Below are 17969 nucleotides of genomic sequence, written 5' to 3'. Positions count from 1 at the left end.
CAGTTAGTTTCTACTTCAGAAATATCACGGTAGTGGAGCAGACATGGAAACAGCACCTCAGATCCTGCGTGATAACCATCCGCTGATACAGCAGTCACATCCCCACAGTGTGTCACTTCATCTCCACAGCATCATCTCTTCTATCAAAGGAATTCACCCTGTGAGGTTGTGCTCCTATAAAAAGCTGTTTTATTTCATTAACATTATTAAAGTTTGGGCCCTTCTGCCTACAAACGGCATTTCCCTACTCTCAGTTACTTGCATTTAGTTGTTTATCAGAGAATTTCTTAGCATTTTAGCTAATGTATTACCTACTTGTTAAAATCTCAATATTACCAGTCTGTGGGTGTAACGCTATTACATACTAAATGGCTGATAGAACCACTTATAATCTGCCTTATTTACACATATAATTTTTATACTCAGTAGTTAGCTAAGTTTGTAATGTGCTTTGAGGATGATAAGTGTTACAGAAGATAAGCATTATCTTATCCTTATGGGAAGTAAATCCACATATCTCCAAAGTGTTTTCAGTTAATTAAATGCCACTTTACAAGGGGGAAAGAGCGCGGAAGAGACTGTGTTCCAGTAGCAGCCTCAGTGTCCACATGCAGCCTTCCCAGAGTTAATTTCCTAATTGGATAAGCAGATGAGAGCACACTCTGCAAGCAGGAGGCTGCTGGCATTGCACTTGTTCATACCTCAGCATATGCAGATCATTCCATATGCAAACGTACAGATGAAAGTTTGTTTAAAACATGAGCATAGGCTTCTTTAACCACCAAGGAATTTAAAGTTCCCCTTCAACTTCTCACATTTGGTAAAGCAGCAGTTTCCCTCTGCACTTCTCTAGTACACGGAGACAAACTCTCACTGTTCATCCATTTTCTGGCCAGCTTCACTTCAGCGGTTCTACAGCCATGGCCTCTCATTTACAATAATTTGCAAATAGCTTTTATTCTCCCTGATTTTGTACACAATGTGTTGTGACTCTCAAAGCCCCATCCAACCTGGCCTTGAACACTGCCAGGGATGGGGCAGCCACAGCTTCTCTGGGCACCCTGTGCCAGCACCTCAGCACCCTCACAGGGAAGAGCTTCTGCCTAAGAGCTCATCCCAATGTCCCCTCCGGCAGGTTAAAGCCATTCCCCCTTGTCCTGTCCCTACAGGACTTGTCCAAAGCCCCTCTCCAGGGTTCTCGTTGGCCTCTTTAGGTATTGGAGGGCTGCTATAAACACGCAGACAAGGCTGTTTCTTGTAGAAGAAGGGATTAGCAGCTTCTCACCATGCAATGGTCACCGGACCCATCCCATTGAGAGGGGTCTCACGATGAGCAGTATCTTTGTATGCTGTTTGCTGATGCAAACTGCAGCACCCTGTATGCCACTAAAGTTAAAAAGCTGGCCCACCTTTGCCGACTCAGAATCCTGTACAGGCACAATTCCTCATGGTCATCAATTGGTTTCCACACAAGACCCACAGGAACAGAATTAGATACACTGAAGAGTGTGCCTGGCACTCTCTAGGAAACACAGGGTTGCCAGGAAAGCTGGATGTTCTCTTCAAGTCTCTTCACTCCAGCTCCCCACTAGCTAAGCAGTTTGTCACATAAGCACAGAAACCCTCTCTTTATAAACATAGAGCCAAACAGAGAAGTTCATTTGTGTGAATCTCCATACAGTCGGAGATAATCTGGACCGCAATTTTTGCTTATGTAAATGTCAGCATTCAGAAAATTAGATTTGGATCAAGAAGACAAGCTGTAGTTAATACCTGCAGTAAAATGTACGTGTTCCTTCCCCACCTTCATTAGCTTTCTCTGAATGTCTCCTGAACAAGAAAATTCCATCCATAAAAGTGACATAAAAGAAATTAAAAATGCTCTGAATCCTCAGGTAAGTGCATGCACACACAAACCCCTCCATTTCAAAGGGCTCCCCTGCACTTCCTTGTGACTGGGGGAGCCACCCACCTAGAGACCAGCAGAAAGCAACAGAAAAGCAACAAGGAAAACCAACAAGACTTGTGCAGTAACGAACTTTTAGAAAGAACCAAGCACATATACAGTTCTCCATCAGTTTTAGACCAAATTTGTCTGCTCAGTTGTCTTTTGGATAAACCCATGTCTTCTCATAGATACTTTATGAATTAAAACAAGGATAACACTAAGCAAGGGCACTGTCTACTGCGGTGGCTTCCAGATCCTGTTCAATGTCCCCAAGGCCGTGTATCAACCACCATCTGAAACAAGCATCCCATGGCTGACACGACGCAGCTTTGTGCAGTGGTAACCCCAGCTAAGAGTGGCTGGAGGACACCACAAAAGCAAGGTCCATCACCTGGAAAGTGAGGGGTCACTGTAGCAGGCAGATTGGGCCACGTCTGGGACAGTTCTTCCTGCATGGAGAGGAGTAAGAAGGAGCCTGGTGTTATTTCTAGAATGGCACTGCAGAGAAATGTCCTTCAAAAGGAAGGACTGCATAAAGCCATTCCTTTACTAGACCCAAGGCAGTGTGTTTAGCTTGTTCTCACAGCCAGCACTTACAGAAACAAATAAATATACATACACAAAAAGAGGGCTGCCACACCACAGAGAGCTGTGCTTTCCACTATGCTTTCCACTACAGGACTCAAACCCCAGAACCACACCACGGGAAGATCACACTGCTCATTTGATCTTTACAGAATGCAGCTCTTCAAGAGATTCAGTTTTTTAAAGATGGCTTCAATTCCCACTGAAATCCAGCCAAGTCCTATAAGGCAGAAAATAATCCATAGCTGACTGCACCCAAACTGTAGTTTAGTTTCTCTCTTTGGCCAAATGCTTCCCAGTCTTCCTGAGGTGCAGGGTCTCCAAAGGCTACACTATATGATACTCTATATGATGCTCTATGGCTTTGGACATGCTAAACCATCAGTCAGATTTAAACCAAAGCACAACCTCATACAACAGAGAGAGCTCTCTCGGTGGCTGCATTCTGCAGGCAGCTTGTCTGAGAGCATATGGTAATTTTGTCAGGCACTTCTCACCCGCATGCAACTTCCCTATCCTAAAGGCAAAAAAAAAAACCCAAGTGAGCTCCTAGTTGCATACCTCAAGCAGGCACTAGGATTTCAGCACTGGGAATTCTCCAAGTGCCCAGAATGAACACCAATTTGGGCACAGCAATCTCCTGGCTGTCTCAGCACACTTGACTGGTTCCTCTTAGTGGTGATGGGGGTTCACCTGCCCCCCCACCTGCTCTAAAGCCATGTGTCGCTGAAGCACAACACACAGACATCCCTCTGAGAACAGAGCACACTGTACTCTTCTCAAAATCACATGTACCAATGTGCTTAAACCACGACAACCAAATATATACTTGTCCCAAAGTTACATAAGAGCCACGCCAGAGCTATTTTTCAGCCAGACTCAGCAGTGTTGCTATAAATCACGCCGGCATGCAGCGGCCAGACAAGATGTCACATCTGACATTTGACATGGGTTAGCGCTGGACTTGCCAGTGCTGAGGTAACGATTGGATTTGATGATCCTAAAGGTCTTTTCCAATCTATCTGAGTCTATGATTCAGGTGCTCAGCTTTCTGCCTGCCCTAAGAAAACGTCTGTGATATGGGCAACGTCTCTATTACCTCCCTGCCTCCCCTGGTCTTCAGGTGCACGAGTGCTCTTCAGCACTGAGCAGCCCCTGCACCACGCTGTGCCCACAGCAGCCCACAGAGGAGGCAGCACACTCAGAGCTGTGCTTGCGCTCAGCTCCTGTCACAAGCACCAGCTACCTCCAACACAGCCCCACAGCACAAGAGCAGGGAGTCCCACGTTAATCTCCACAGAAGAAGGGTAATAACTTACAGCGTCAGCTCTCCCTCTGTATTTGTGGGAATAGTAGATGGCATTGTGATTGCTGGTGCAATACCAAGGTCCCAGTACGAGGTCTCCTGCCTCAAACTGCAGCTATTCTCCCTTTTCAAATAAGCGCTAAAATCTTCCTGGAAACTTCTCCACAGCAATTCCAGTTTCACAGTTTGACTGTAAATAACATCCAGATTCCTACGCTATTCCTCATGATTCTTTTGTTTCACCTTGTTGGTCACCCAACAGTGCTGCTTCAACACCTTTGGTGCCGGGCACTTTCACAGCCAGGACAGGGTTTTCATCCAAGTTACAATGCAAGTAACACTTTCCCACCCAGCTGAGGGCTTCTTGTTTTCTTCCGTGCCTCCCCACAGCACAAACACCAACTGGGACAACTACTGTGCACCAGGAAAGGTACCTTGTGTTCTAGCACCTGTCTCACATCCTCGGTGCAGATGTACAATTGCAATAGCTCTGATTCCACAGGGAGCCACAGCAGCTTTTGGATCCACACGCACCGAATCGTGCATTAGCCTCCTACTGAAAACTTGGAGTTGGAATCACACTGACAAAAACATTAACTCGGCTGATTCTGATACAGGAAACCTGAATTGTTAAAGCTACAGAGATGGGAAGCCATCAACAGAGCTCTTGACTGAGATTACATTCCCAGTTGTGATCCCACAGGGAACAATTTCTAAGAACTTAGCTTCCCCAGCCAGCGTTTTAATTAGAATCCTCACCTAGATACCTCACGTCTTCACATGTCTCTCTATCCCGCACGGCATCTTTAAAATTCCCTTTCTGCATCTCAGAACTACTGAACCTGGTGAGATTTTAATGGAAATCCCTTCCCTACACTATAAAGAGAAGCATTACTTGAGATTTTAATTAGCAGCTGTCAATGCTGAGCCATAGGAAACACTGAACAGTTTGCTTAACTTACCAGAGAAAGTGCCTTTTGCTTTCCTACCTTCTGCACTCAAATGAAGCAACACACTTGAGCCGTTTAAAAACTCCCTTCCACTAAACCAACTCCAAGGTAGTAAAATCCATGCCTTCAATCAATATACAGTGTGCAGCTCCAGCCCGTGTTAGCCCACTGAACACCCTCCTCATCCGATGCAGAAACCATGCCACTGTGATTTCCTGACCACTACTACAAACCCGAAAGGCAGCATTATGTTATTCCGATTTCCTCCCATCCTGTGCAAGGTACTCTGAGCTTTAAACACAAACGGAACTTGGAAATCAGATACTAAATCGATTCGGTGCACTGAGGTTCTGTTTGGAGGGTAATACAGGGAAAAGCACGGTTCCACCAGGCGAAGTCCAAGCCAGCCCTGTGCCCACTGTCTCCATTCACCCCCGCGCCGTACCCTAATGACAATTAAAAGCCTCAGAACTGTTCCTACCGTTCAACTGCCTGTAGACGATGTCTTCCAGGAGGGAGAGTCTCTTCAGCACTGCGTCCTGGATGGAGCTGATGCCGTGCGCTGTCAAGTTGGCCACTTCTGCCCTGGGGTGGATGTCATGGAAGGAGTCGCCGCTCTTGGCCGTGATGGGTCTGCACTTGGCTAGGAAAAGGACGAAGCCGGCCACCGCGATCAAGTTTAACACCAGCAGGACTTTGACTCTCCGCAAAGAAGCCATCAAACTTCCCGAGGGGCCCCGCCAGCCGCCGCGCTGCCTGCAAGGGCTAAGGGAGCGGGAGCGGGCCGCCAGCCGCCCGCCGCTGCGCGCACATCCCACGGCGCGGAGGGCTGCGCGCCCCGGTCCGGCCCCGCGCTCACCGCGGAGGGCTGCGGGGCGCCGGGAGGAGAAGCGCGGGCTCGCCGAGGCGCGGCGGAGCTACGGCCCCACAGAGGAGACGCCACCGCCGCCGGGGCCACCCGCCCCGCTCCGCCCGCCGCCGCGCTGCCGCCGGCGCAACTTCATGCCCCGCGCAGGGCGCCCGCGCCTGAGCTCCGGGGCGGCCGCGGGGCCCTGCGGCAGCGCCGCCGCGCCTGCCTCCGCCGGTGCGCGGGGGGGCGCGGGGCCGCTGCTGCGCTGCGCGGACGGGGCATGCCCCGCCACCGCCCCGCCCGGAGCCGCCGCCGCGCTGCACCGCGGCCGGGCGGGGAGGGAGGGGGGAGCAGGGGGCGGGCGCGGAGCGGCGCGCAGGTCCCGCCCCTCGCGGTGCGCGGGGAGGCGGGGGGGGGGAAGGTCACGGCGGAGCCCTGCGGGCGCGCAGGGCCGGCAGCGGCGCTCCGCGCACAAACCGCGCCTGCGGAGAGCGGCCCCTCCACCGCCCGGCTGACGGCAAATCCCGGGCTGGACGACGGAGCCCGGCGCGGGGCCCAACCCCGCGGGCTCGGGAGTGAGCGGCCCCGCAGAGCTGGGCCCGCGCCCTGCGCCGGCCGCCCGCCCGCCGCGTTCCGATGGGGGCGGGCACCGGTACCGCTCATCCGCTGTGCGGGGTGAGGGAAAGTTTGAGCCCGCGGGATTCACGTGGCGGGTGGGATGCGTGCTCTTTCCTCCATCCTCTCACCTGGAAACCCGGCTTTCCCACAGGCATTCCAAAACAAATGAAGCAAACCATCCCGCTTTCCCACATACCCCCCAGACACCCGTGTCAGTGCACGGGAATGGCTTTAGAATGGTTTTAGTTGGAAGAGACCTTAAAGCTCATCCAGTTCCAACCTCCTCCCATGCGCAGGGGCACCTTCCACTAGAGCAGGTTGCTCCAAGCCCCTGTGTCCAACCTGGCCTTGAACACTGCCAGGGATGGGGCAGCCACAGCTTCTCTGGGCACCCTGTGCCAGCGCCTCAGCACCCTCACAGGGAAGAACTTCTGCCTAACAGCTCATCTCAGTCTCCCCCCGGCAGGTTAAAGCCATTCCCCTTCTCCTGTCCCTACAGGCCCTTGTCCAAAGCCCCTCTCCAGGTTTCTTGTAGCCCCTTTAGGCACTGGGAGCTGCTCTGAGGTCTCCCCTTTAGGAGCCTTCTCTTCTCCAGGCTGAACCAGCCCAGCTCTCTCAGCTTTTTGCTGGTGCTGAGGGGAAGCTTGTCCCAACACCTGCAGGTTTGGGGGTTCTTTTTGGGGGTTTCGGCATGTGATATACAGAAGAGTCTTGTTTCCAGAGCTGTCAACTGAGATGTTTTACCTCTATCAATAAAAGCACCTTTTGTTAAAAAACAAAACCATAAATCTCCAACCAAACAGATCCCAACACAGCTTTGCAGAGCTGTTTACCAGAAAGAGAAGCCACGTGGCCCAGACCATCAGGAGCAGAAGTATTTGTGCAAACAGAAAACTACCTGCTGCTTATTTTAAACCAGCTTCAGATAAAGCTGGCCCATTCCAGCTAGTCCTTCATTACACAGCGCTCCCACCAAAGTCACTGTTGGTGCATTACACAGAAACAGCAAGATCTATTTTAGTTGTTAAACCCTGGTTGGAAAAAGCTAGATTTGAAGAAGTTTGGCACATGACTATTACATATGACCCAAATACAAAGATAATATAGAAGTCTTAGTGTATTTTAAAAAGGGAGATCAAGAGAATTTGAAGCATCTCCTTGCTGAAGGCCAAGGAGATTATTTTTGACCCTGCTTCCCCCAGGAAAGGGGCAGAATTAAGTCTCCAAAGAAAGCAGGGAGGGAGGGAGGAAATCACATCCTATCTTAGCCCTATGCTGCTGTGTGTAGTTCCAGGACACCTGGGTGCTGAGAGAGCATATCAGGACATAATAAACCTAAAAAACTTGTAGGAAAACAAAAATCAAACCTATACTCTGCATGGGACATAGTTTGAGCACTAGCAATTTAGACTACCCATGTGCTCAGCAGCCAGCCATAGAGCCCCTGCCCTATCCACCAGGATTACCTTCAAACCCCTTCCCAGGCATCTGGGAGTGTTGCTGCTGTTCTTTCTATAACAGGTAGAACCAACAGCACCAGGTTTGAAGCTCTGCAAGCTGACAGCAAACAGCCATCCCCTGGGCAATGCCCAGCCCAGCTGCAGAACATCTCCCACCAGAGCAGCGTTTCACTTGAGCTTCACACCACTGCAACGCTGAAGACAGTTTAAATCCCAAATACGAAATGGTAGTTTGCTATAAGTGTGAAAAGGTTTGCCAGGACCCCGCTGTAAATCAGGACTAGCTCAACCACCACGGGAGGGTTTCGGGTTTTTTCTTTCGTCTCATTTTTTCCATTGTCATTACATTCCTACCAAAGAGAAAAAAGCATGAAACATTGTTACTAAATAGAGAAGAACTAAAGGGTTTTTATCAGGGAGAGAAGATCAGTTTGCATGTCTAATAGAAAGATTCTATTTTTGCCCAATACAGTGGAATTCCACCAACAGCACACACGCTCTTTTCAAGTACTAGCCAAAATAATTACTGCTCTTCTTCTGTGGGGGAAAAAATCCACCAAATCATGAATATTCAATGAATTGGTTAATGACATAGTAATCCTTCAGCTAAAATCTCTGCTCCTTAACACACAGCAAACACTAGCTGCCAGTTACAAGAACTAAAGATACAAAAATAACTTCATTTCTAGAAGTTATCTCATCCTGATCGCTTTAGGAGTATATGATGGAGGTACTATGCCATGACACATCTGGAGCAGACTCTCTTCATGTTCTGGTAGATGTAAATCAGGCAGAAATAAAGGGGTTTCTTGCTACTTACTGGAGCCACAGCCAGCACCGTGCACTCCCCAGGGCACGTGGCCATGGTGCCTTCCTACAGCTCAATCCTCTCCTACCTGCTTCTGCAGTGAGTGAGGGTGATGCCATGGGGACCTGCACCCACATGGAGAGGTCCAAACAGCTACATTTCTATCATCTCAAGCACCAGCAACAAAGCACATGGTTGGGTCTCCTTAGATAAATCTGCCTGAACTGCATACATGAGCCTTTCTGTGACTTTGAATCCCTGTATGAAAGCCATCATCTGCAAGAGGGAAAAGAAACTCCAAACAAACAGACAAACAAACAAACAAAAAAAAAACCACAAGGGTCCAATTCAAAGCCATGAGCTGTTTCCACAAAATCTTAAAGTTCTGGCTGAAGTATTCTTAGTGCAACCTGGTTTCCTCTTTGTCTTCTGGCTTCAGATAGTGCTCAGGAGTTGCCAGTCTTTCCTTTCTCTCTCAGGCTCTTGGGCCAACAAGAAAGCTGGAGAGGGGCTTTGGACAAGGGCCTGTAGGGACAGGACAAGGGGAATGGCTTTAACCTGACTGAGGGGAGACTGAGATGAGCTCTTAGGCAGAAGTGCTTCCCTGGGAGGGTGCTGAGGCGCTGGCACAGGGTGCCCAGAGAAGCTGTGGCTGCCCCATCCCTGGCAGTGTTCAAGGCCAGGTTGGACACAGGGGCTTGGAGCAACCTGCTCTAGTGGAAGGTGTCCCTGCCCATGGCAGGGGGTTGGAACTGGGTGAGCTTTAAGGTCCCTTCCAACCCAAACCAGACTATGATTCTGTGATTATTCAGCTTTACTTCTGTTCCTTTGCTGCTCAAAACCACCTCTGAGAAAGCCCTCCCCCATCACACCAGATGAATTTAAGCCTCTGTATTGCCTATGGGCTCTTTGTTTTTCATGCTGGTGTTTCTCCATGCTCCATGAAGTGGTAATGGCAGTGGCTTTTGCTGGAGGTTGGGAGCGTGCACTCTCCCTTTGGCAGCAGTTTGGGAACAGCAGATGCAGCACAACATGCAGCACAAGGCCTCACTGCGTGCAGAGCTCCAGTCCCATGTTGCGGGGGTCACCATCACCATTACATCTTTCCATACCCTCAGTTCATTGGCCATGTGAGGCCTCATCTTGTGAAATGAGTAAGCACTTCCAATAAAAGGTTTATTTTTTTCCCCAGCAGCTAATATTAAAAGTTGACAGCACATTGTCTGCCCTCTCTGGATTCCTTTTTGACAGTAATTTAGGCAAGTATTTAACATCAAGGAGTGAACCCTTTATCTCCAGCCTTGAAAATTTTCCTCCGCTAAGGGAACAGATAATGCACAAAAGTAACTTTCTTCAGTTTTATCTTCAAAGTTTGGGAACATATTTAGTTCTCCATTACAATAACCCTATTCATATTTCATGAATTTTTAAGTCCATACTATGAGCATGGACAGCTCATCACTGACACATCAGGGAAATGCTGTGAAAAAACAAGCAACTTATTGTACTTTTAGCTTATGAGATTGCTTTATGGTTCCCTGAAGGATATTAAAAATAGATCTTTGCAATGGGTATCAATAAGCATCTTTCAGGGTCAGCATTTCTAAAGCTTCTAAAATGGCTTCAACTCTTGACTGAATTCAGAAGTGAACTCAGAAAAAGCAAAGTCAGAGCTTAAGGCTCACCTACTCTTCAGTTTTGCTGCTTTGAACTTCAGTATTCAACTTGATGACCACAGCTTCTCTGGGTAATCTGCCAGGGCCTCACCACCCTCTCCAGGTTCCTCGTAGCCCCTTTAGGCACTGGGAGCTGCTCTGAGGCCTCTGTTATAAGGCATTATCCTGTGCCTTATATCAAGTATTCAGCTTAGGGTCAAGACTCAGAGCCTTCTCTGAGCCCTTGGACTCTGGGTAAAATGCATGGCCCTCCCCAGCACCCTGCTCCATGCAGCAAGAGCAGCGCTGGGGCAGGATGGCAGCTCAGAGGAACGGAGACTGCACTGAGGATCCACATGCAAGACTTGGCCATGTGCAGCCACAGATATCAATGTAAAACTGACACCCCACTTGCTTTTTTTCCCCTCCTCTACAAGAGCTCTCCATGTACTGATGTCAAAAATACAAAGAGTATAGTCTTAAATACAGAAAACAAAAAAGAATACGGCGAGCTTTACAAGCTGGTGTGCATGAAACTCACTCCTCTGACTCTGCATGTACCTCTATTTTAGATAATTAGGATACCTCTTTCACTGGATTTTTGTTTAAACTATGTTACAGTCACACAAGGTGGCTTTTCTCCTGCTGTGGCTCTGAATGGTGGACTGGCCATCTGGAAATAATGCAGTTTTAACCTTACAAATTTAAACTTCCCCATAAAGAGGAACCACAGATTGCAACAACTGCTCAACAAATGCCACTCCATGTATGGCATCACACTAATTGAATATCAGTGATAGAGATGAATAAAATTCTTGTTACAGAACTTAAAAGATGCTTCTCATAAAAATTTCAAGAGGTCTTGTCATATTCTGCATCCCATCAAAAAGAAAACTTCAAAGCAGTTCTTCATATTTAGAAAATCAAGTAGGTCAAGAAACAGAGATATATGTATTTATACTCTGAATTAAACAAGCGAATTTCCCTGCCAGGTAGTCTTCTGGTTTATTTGGGGAATCTGTCTATCAACTCTTACCAATTCCCAAATACAGAATGGATATAAACCTTCTTACAGAACCCAGACTGGTTTGGGTTAGAAGGGACCTTAAAGCTCATCCAGTTCCAACTCCCTGCCGTGGGCAGGGACACCTTCCACTAGACCACATTGCTCCAAGCCCCTGTGTCCAACCTGGCCTTGAACACTGCCAGGGATGGGGCAGCCACAGCTTCTCTGGGCACCCTGTGCCAGCGCCTCAGCACCCTCACAGGGAAGCACTTCTACCTAAGAGCACATCTCAGTCTCCCCTCAGTCAGGTTAAAGCCATTCTCCTTGTCCTGTCCCTACAGGCCCTTGTCCAAAGCCCCTCTCCAGGTTTCTTGTAGCCCCTTTAGGCACTGGGAGCTGCTCTGAGGTCTCCCCTTAAGGAGCCTTCTCTTCTCCAGGCTGAACCAGCCCAGCTCTCAGCCTGTCTCCAGAGCAGAGCTGCTCCAGCCCTCGCAGCATCTCCGTGGCCTCCCTCCAACAGCTCCACGTCCCTCTTGTGTTGGGGGCATGTCTCAGCCATACCACATAAATACAAGGTGCTGTGTATCCTTGTGGAGTTCAATGAAAGGTAGAATGGGGAAGAAAATACCAAACCAAACGCAAACCAGATTTTATTCCAGATTTGCTGTTGATTCATTGGGTGTCTCCAGGCAAATTGCCCAGAGCTGAGTTTTCAGGATAGTCATGGATCAAACATTCAGACACTCAACTGACGGCTACAGTTTCCAAAAAGCTTCACTCTGCTTGTAAATCCCAACCTGCTGAGCTGTTCTGAACTCTGGCACCTGTGTGGAAAGGGAGCTCTTTGGTAGATCTCTCCTCCTGCACAAATGCTGTACAAACTCACACTCTTGGCTGTTGCCTTCATATTTCTAAGCAACCCTAAGAAACACATTGAAACCCTCAGCTGAGCAATGGTGCTGAAATATTCCCCATCACCAGCCGTGGGTGGTTAGTTTGGAAGGTGGGGTCCACAGAACTGGGAAACCCCTTATGGAGGCTCCTGAAAGCAGCTCATTCCAGGTAGGAGTATCCTTTTTACTGCAAATACGCTCATCTGGGAAGTCATTCAGGGCAAAACCCTGTCTCCTCCTCTTGTTTAATGGCTAGATGAAACTGCTGTAGGAGATTTGGGACAACACAAAGCAGAGGTTTGCTGTATAGTGCTTTCTTGTCAGGCTGTGCAATGTAGGAACATGGGAGGAGGGTGACCAGCTCCAGCTGAGCCTGCTCCTTTCACACCAGATGGTGGAGCTGCAAAGATCCCAAGGCTGAGTAAAACCTGTAACTTGCTCCATCAAACAAAAACCAGTGCCCAAAATAGGGTGTGATTTTCTCCCCAGTTATAAAAGCAGGATTCAAGCAATCTCTGTCACCAAGCACAGTGCACCTATGTCCTGGTGAAGCACCATTCCAGCCACTGCGAGAGACAAACATCTCCACAGGCAGGTCTAGCCTGATAAAACAGTTGTGAATCTTGATGCCTCACAAGTACAATGATGCCTGTTTTCATATGGTCTATGTAGTTATTGAGTTACCCTGAAGGGATTGGCTTTCGTTTGGAAGATTGCTGCTTTCATTTCAGAAGAATGGCTGGAGAGATTTTGTTTCCTTTCCAACAACAGCATTTGTTGTGGGTGAAGGATATGACATCTTTAAGGGAGCAGAGGGAGAATTATGTGCTAGACCCTGCCTCTGAAATGAATTCCCTGAAGGAACATACATCCACATGTAGGGCTGGAGATCTTGCAGAGAAGAGTATTCTTAAGGGGAAAAAAGTTGTGCTAAGCTTATCTAATTCTGCCTCCTTTGGTCTGTCTCATCATAGCATCTGGGCATTTCCCTCTTTCTGCTTGCAGAAAAGGAATAAAGCACTAAGAGATTCATAGAATCCCAGACTGGTTTGGGTTGAAGGGACCTTAAAGCTCATCCAGTTCCAACCCCCTGCCATGGGCAGGGACACCTTCCACTAGACCAGGTCACTCCAAGCCCCGTACAACCTGGCCTTGAACATTACCAGGATCGAGCATCCTTCACTCAAGGATTCATTCAAGTCATATCCACAGTTTGCAACAGCGCAAAGAAACCCGGGTGTCCCCAGCCCTGCCCTCATCCCAGGAGCACTCGGCCTTTCCCACCTGCTCAAGGACCAGCAGCAGAGCTGTGAACACCTCTAGTAAACCAGTTCTGCTGCAGTTAAAGCTTTGAGCTTGCTAGCTTCCTCACTCACCATAGGCAGTCATTCCTCCTCACCCTAGCAATGCTGCACTTCAAAGACGGGTGTAACATCAGTGGGAGAAGCTGCAGTGCTTTGTTTTCTTCTAAACTGCTTTTTTAGCATTTTAAAACACAATGCATTCATGAAAGCTTATAAAATTCCTCATAAAATTTACTGTGCCACAGGATTATAGAATACCTCTTGGAACTATGGATAAACAGCTTATCTTCGATCTGTCACCAGAAAGCACTAATATATTTCAAAAAGCTATTAGCCCTTAAACCAAAAGCAACGCAGAATTTGATGTGGGGCAACAGGCTATAAACCACTGAAATGGTTTGGCATGTCTGCATTGCAAGCAGGTGGAAGCAGCTGGAAGAGCCCTGGCATTTATTTTACTCTGCTGTTTAAGACATATTTGACATAGTTTGCAAACTGCGTGCATGGAAACTAACAGTAAGTAAAGGGACCTGAAAAAAACTGTTGAACAATTGATTTACCACAGTTTCAGAAGCAGAACTCCACTAGTTAGCTTACACAAGAAGACAAAGGCACTAAATATTACTTATAAAATAATATATATATAAATAGCCTTTCAATTTTTTATGGCAACGTATCTTTAAGGAGCTTTAGAGCCATCACCTCTGACCATAACCTCCAGACAAGCAAAATCCATTTTGTGGATGGAAATCCTAAAGCACACCTATTAATCCTAAATGCCCTGGTTATTTCTGAAGGGCTCTACAGCAGGACTAGCCAGGCTGATGTGGGATGGTGGGACAGGGAGGAAAGAGTATTTGAGGAATGCCAGAGGGAAACACAGGTTGAGATTCTCATGTGTAAAGCCAAAGCCTAAACGTGTTTCATACCTTGCTTCTTTCCCCAGTCTTTATCAGTACCTAGTCCTGTCCTTTCCTTTTGCTAGTGAATGCAGGTCATGAAACAGAAGAGCAGGAAGGTAAGTTTTCCTGGAAAGCATCCATGAAAAGACCGGGCAGATGGAAAAATGCTTCAGGTGAGCAATGGAGTTACCCGTGAGGTGATCTTTAAGCTCCTCAAAGCAATGGCAAACACAAGCATTTGCCATTGTCTAGCTTGTGGCTGTGTGCTTGAGTCCCCTGTTAGAGCCAGTGGAGCTGGAATTGGCTGATGACACCGAGCAGCAGAACCAGGACCATGCACCAGCAGGGATGTGGTTCCAGTGTGGGTTATTTGTGGCCTGCCAGTGTGTTTGCACTGTATTGCAGAATGGTGAATGCTCATGGGAAATACATTTTTGGTATTTCTCTGGGTAATAACCTACATGCAACAATTATTTTTTTTTCCCTAAAAGATACACTCATGTTGGAGCCTTTTAAGGAAGGAGATATCAAAATAACTAGCCAAAGCATTGATGCTCTTGTGTTCCTGCATTAGCAAACATTGGGGTATCCACAACATGGCTGCCCCATCCCTGGCAGTGTTCAAGGTCAGGCTGGATGGGGTTTGGAGCAACCTGGTCGAGTGGAAGGTGTCTCTGCCCATGGCAGGGGGTTGGAACTGGATGAGCTTTAAGGTTCCCTTCAACCCAAACCAGTCCATGATTTTATGCTTCTATAAAACTTATGAGCGTAGTGATGTGCCTCTTACCCCTACATGAGGCTTGGTGTTTGCTTTCTGTCCATTAGACACACATACCTACAAAAAAGCACTGAATTGTAACATTTTCTCTGAATCAGGTTTCAATAATAAAGAAACTATGCCTTCAGCATCCCTTCATTCCTCACAATGTAAGCAGCGTGGAGCTGACTCACTCCACAGTGCTGTCACTAGCAGGATAAAAATTTCAAACAGAGAGTACTTGAGATACAAAGGAGACAGTTCTGGAAAGAAAGCAAGTTTATTGCAACCCACGGAGGTCATAGTAAATAAGCAGGAACAAGATCCATAGGCCTGAGAGGCTGAACACAGCCCAACCACAGCTTTGCAAACTGCTTTGGTCTCACTGGGAAACATCCTCCCATTTCCAGAACTCACACTGAAAAGCCACAAGGTTTGGCTCTTGAGAAATGCTGTTCACAACTACCCCAAGGCAAATTCACCCCAGCTAAGACAGGACAGCTGATACAGGGTGTGTAGTTCTCCTTTTCCATGTTCAGCATTTTGGCGTTCAGAAACAGGACAGCACAAAGGTAGAAGAGGATTCTTTGACGTAATTTTGGCCACCTCCATCTGTGACACTATAATCCCTCTTCTGCACCAGCTGGATATGGAGAAAGGCATGTGCATGAGGGAAACAGGCCTTTGGGAATGAGGTGCATGGGGCATAGCTCCGGGCAAACAGGTATGTAGCCTGAGTACCCCTGTTCTGTGGGTATCCTGGTGGCAGAAACCTGCTTTCACACTGAGTATTTGTAATCCAGGAATGAAGAATTCCACGGATGGAGGTATTTTCTGCCTGTACAAAATTGCATCAAGTGAAAACTGAGTAGGTCAAAATGATATATATGCATGCATTTTAAAAACAAAACAAAGAGAAAAGCTACTCAGTCAGTTTAGCTACTGGTTCACTATAGGGGGAGGAGGAATCACGGACAGGATCACGGGAAACTATTCAACAGGTGAAATTCAATAGGCTAAGAAGTGCACTGAGTGCACCAGCTATTACTTCTCAGGATTAAGAGAGAGGTGCCACATACAAATTATTCTGCAGCCTTGCTACAGTACCTCTCAAGGTAATTGAAATTAAGGACTTTAGCTCTTAAGCTTACCAGTTACAGCTTCCAGTTGGAAGGTCGGGTCTCCAGAGCCCTGCGGGCACAGAAGAGCCTGTGGAGTCAGACAGCACACACTGAAAAATCACTGTACTGAGGCTCCTGACACTTAAGTACACCTGATTCCAGGCACAAGGACAGTCATACTGGAGTCAAATGCCACTCGTTAAGACAAAATGAGTGCTGGGAGAACTGGGATGCCAAGTACTGGGTTTTGGAATAAAGCTGGGGGTGAGGGGATGGGAAAAGTTACTCAGACTGAACAGTACATTGAATAAGAAAACACCATTTACTGGTTCTAATTCTTGCATCTGTGAATTGCTTGCAAAGGTACATTTAATTACTTTTGTGTGGATAGTTTCAGGAGTGCAATGGGAACCTGAAGGTATATTTTGTAGCCTGTTAATCATCCTTGTGCAAATGGCCAGGATAATATCTATGTATAAACTCTTCCCTGTGAGGGTGCTGAGGCGCTGGCACAGGGTGCCCAGAGAAGCTGTGGCTGCCCCATCCCTGGCAGTGTTCAAGGCCAGGTTGGACACAGGGGCTTGGAGCAACCTGCTCTAGCGGAAGGTGTCCCTGCCCATGGCAGGGTGTTGGGACTGGATGAGCTTTAAGGTCCCTTCCAACACAAACCAGTCTCTGATTCTATAACTCAAACCCATTTAAGCCCCCTATTTAAAATTTCACTACAGTAGCTCACTGCATGAATGCCAAGGAATCAGTATGTACAAGTCTGCTTGAGTTATCTTGCTGCCTATCTACTTGCATCCTGGCTTATGAGATCATTTGTGAAGAGCAGCTGTAAGGTCACGACATTAATTTAGAATAGAATTCAATCCCCTGATTGAAATTAGCAATATATTATATTATATATTAAAATATAAGTAACATATGATAAGCAAAATAAATTTTGACATACTACAAGTCATAAGCCAAGAAAGGGTTAATTTTTACTAAGTTAATGTTTAATAAATGGTTCTTCAAATGCTATAAACTCTAATAACTTGATAGATCTCCTCATAAACATGATAATTCTGCTCATATTAACTCTTCAGTTCAAGCTGTTCATGGTGATAATTTATCAGTTATCCAGGAACCCTCGACAATGAGGCTTCACATTAAAAATCATCCATAGATTTCTGAATAAGTACATCACCTGAGCACTCACAGAGAGTACAGAGAGTCTCTGTACCTATAGATTGGGTGTTCTACATAGAAATCAGTGCAGAAGGATTAAATATTTCTGTGTAGAGCTGATCCTGCTGCTGAACAAGAGCATGCTGGAACCTCCCTGTGTTGATGCAGGGAATATGGAAAAGGTCTGCTTTAAACTCTGCCTTGGGTGGGCTAATGAATGGTGTTTGCAAGGAGGAAGGCTTGTTGGCAAAGGCTTTCAGCTTCTCTTGTAGGTGTAGCTTTAATCACTGGGGACTCTGCTGAGGCAAATAAGTCTGTTGATGTGGTGTTTCTCTGGGGAGAAAAAAGAGCTTTTGCTGCTCCTTTAAAGAGCTGCCAGTGCCTAGAACAACATTATATATATATTTATGTGTGTATGTAAGTATTCTGCTTAGAAAGAACATCTAGGTCATGTTTTCCACACTGATCTACCTTCCAGCTGCATCGTCAAGGGCACTTTCACAGAAGCAAAAGCCTTATTAAGGATTTCATCTGCTACAGCTGCTTATTCCCCCAGTCTGAAGTTTAACCCTTAGCAGTGTATTGGGTTTGCATGGCAAGGTTTGGGTAGAAGGGAGGCCACAGGGATGGCTT

At 47.2% G+C, this 17969-nt stretch overlaps 1 protein-coding gene across 1 annotated transcript in view; it reads right to left on the bottom strand.

Moving 5' to 3' along the window:
* GALNT17 (polypeptide N-acetylgalactosaminyltransferase 17) overlaps positions 1–6153 on the bottom strand; it is a 194561-nt gene extending 188408 nt beyond the window's left edge. The window contains 1 exon segment of the mRNA XM_030472544.1: positions 5271–6153. Within this exon segment, the coding sequence (XP_030328404.1) occupies positions 5271–5508 (238 nt within the window). The 5' untranslated portion in view covers positions 5509–6153.
* Positions 6154–17969: the final 11816 nt, after the last annotated feature.

This window comes from Strigops habroptila (genome assembly GCF_004027225.2).
Source record: "Strigops habroptila isolate Jane chromosome 13 unlocalized genomic scaffold, bStrHab1.2.pri S16, whole genome shotgun sequence".
Taxonomy (NCBI): Eukaryota; Metazoa; Chordata; class Aves; order Psittaciformes; family Psittacidae; genus Strigops; species Strigops habroptila.
Note: the sequence above shows the minus strand (reverse complement) of the source record. Positions and strands in the feature narration are given on the sequence as shown.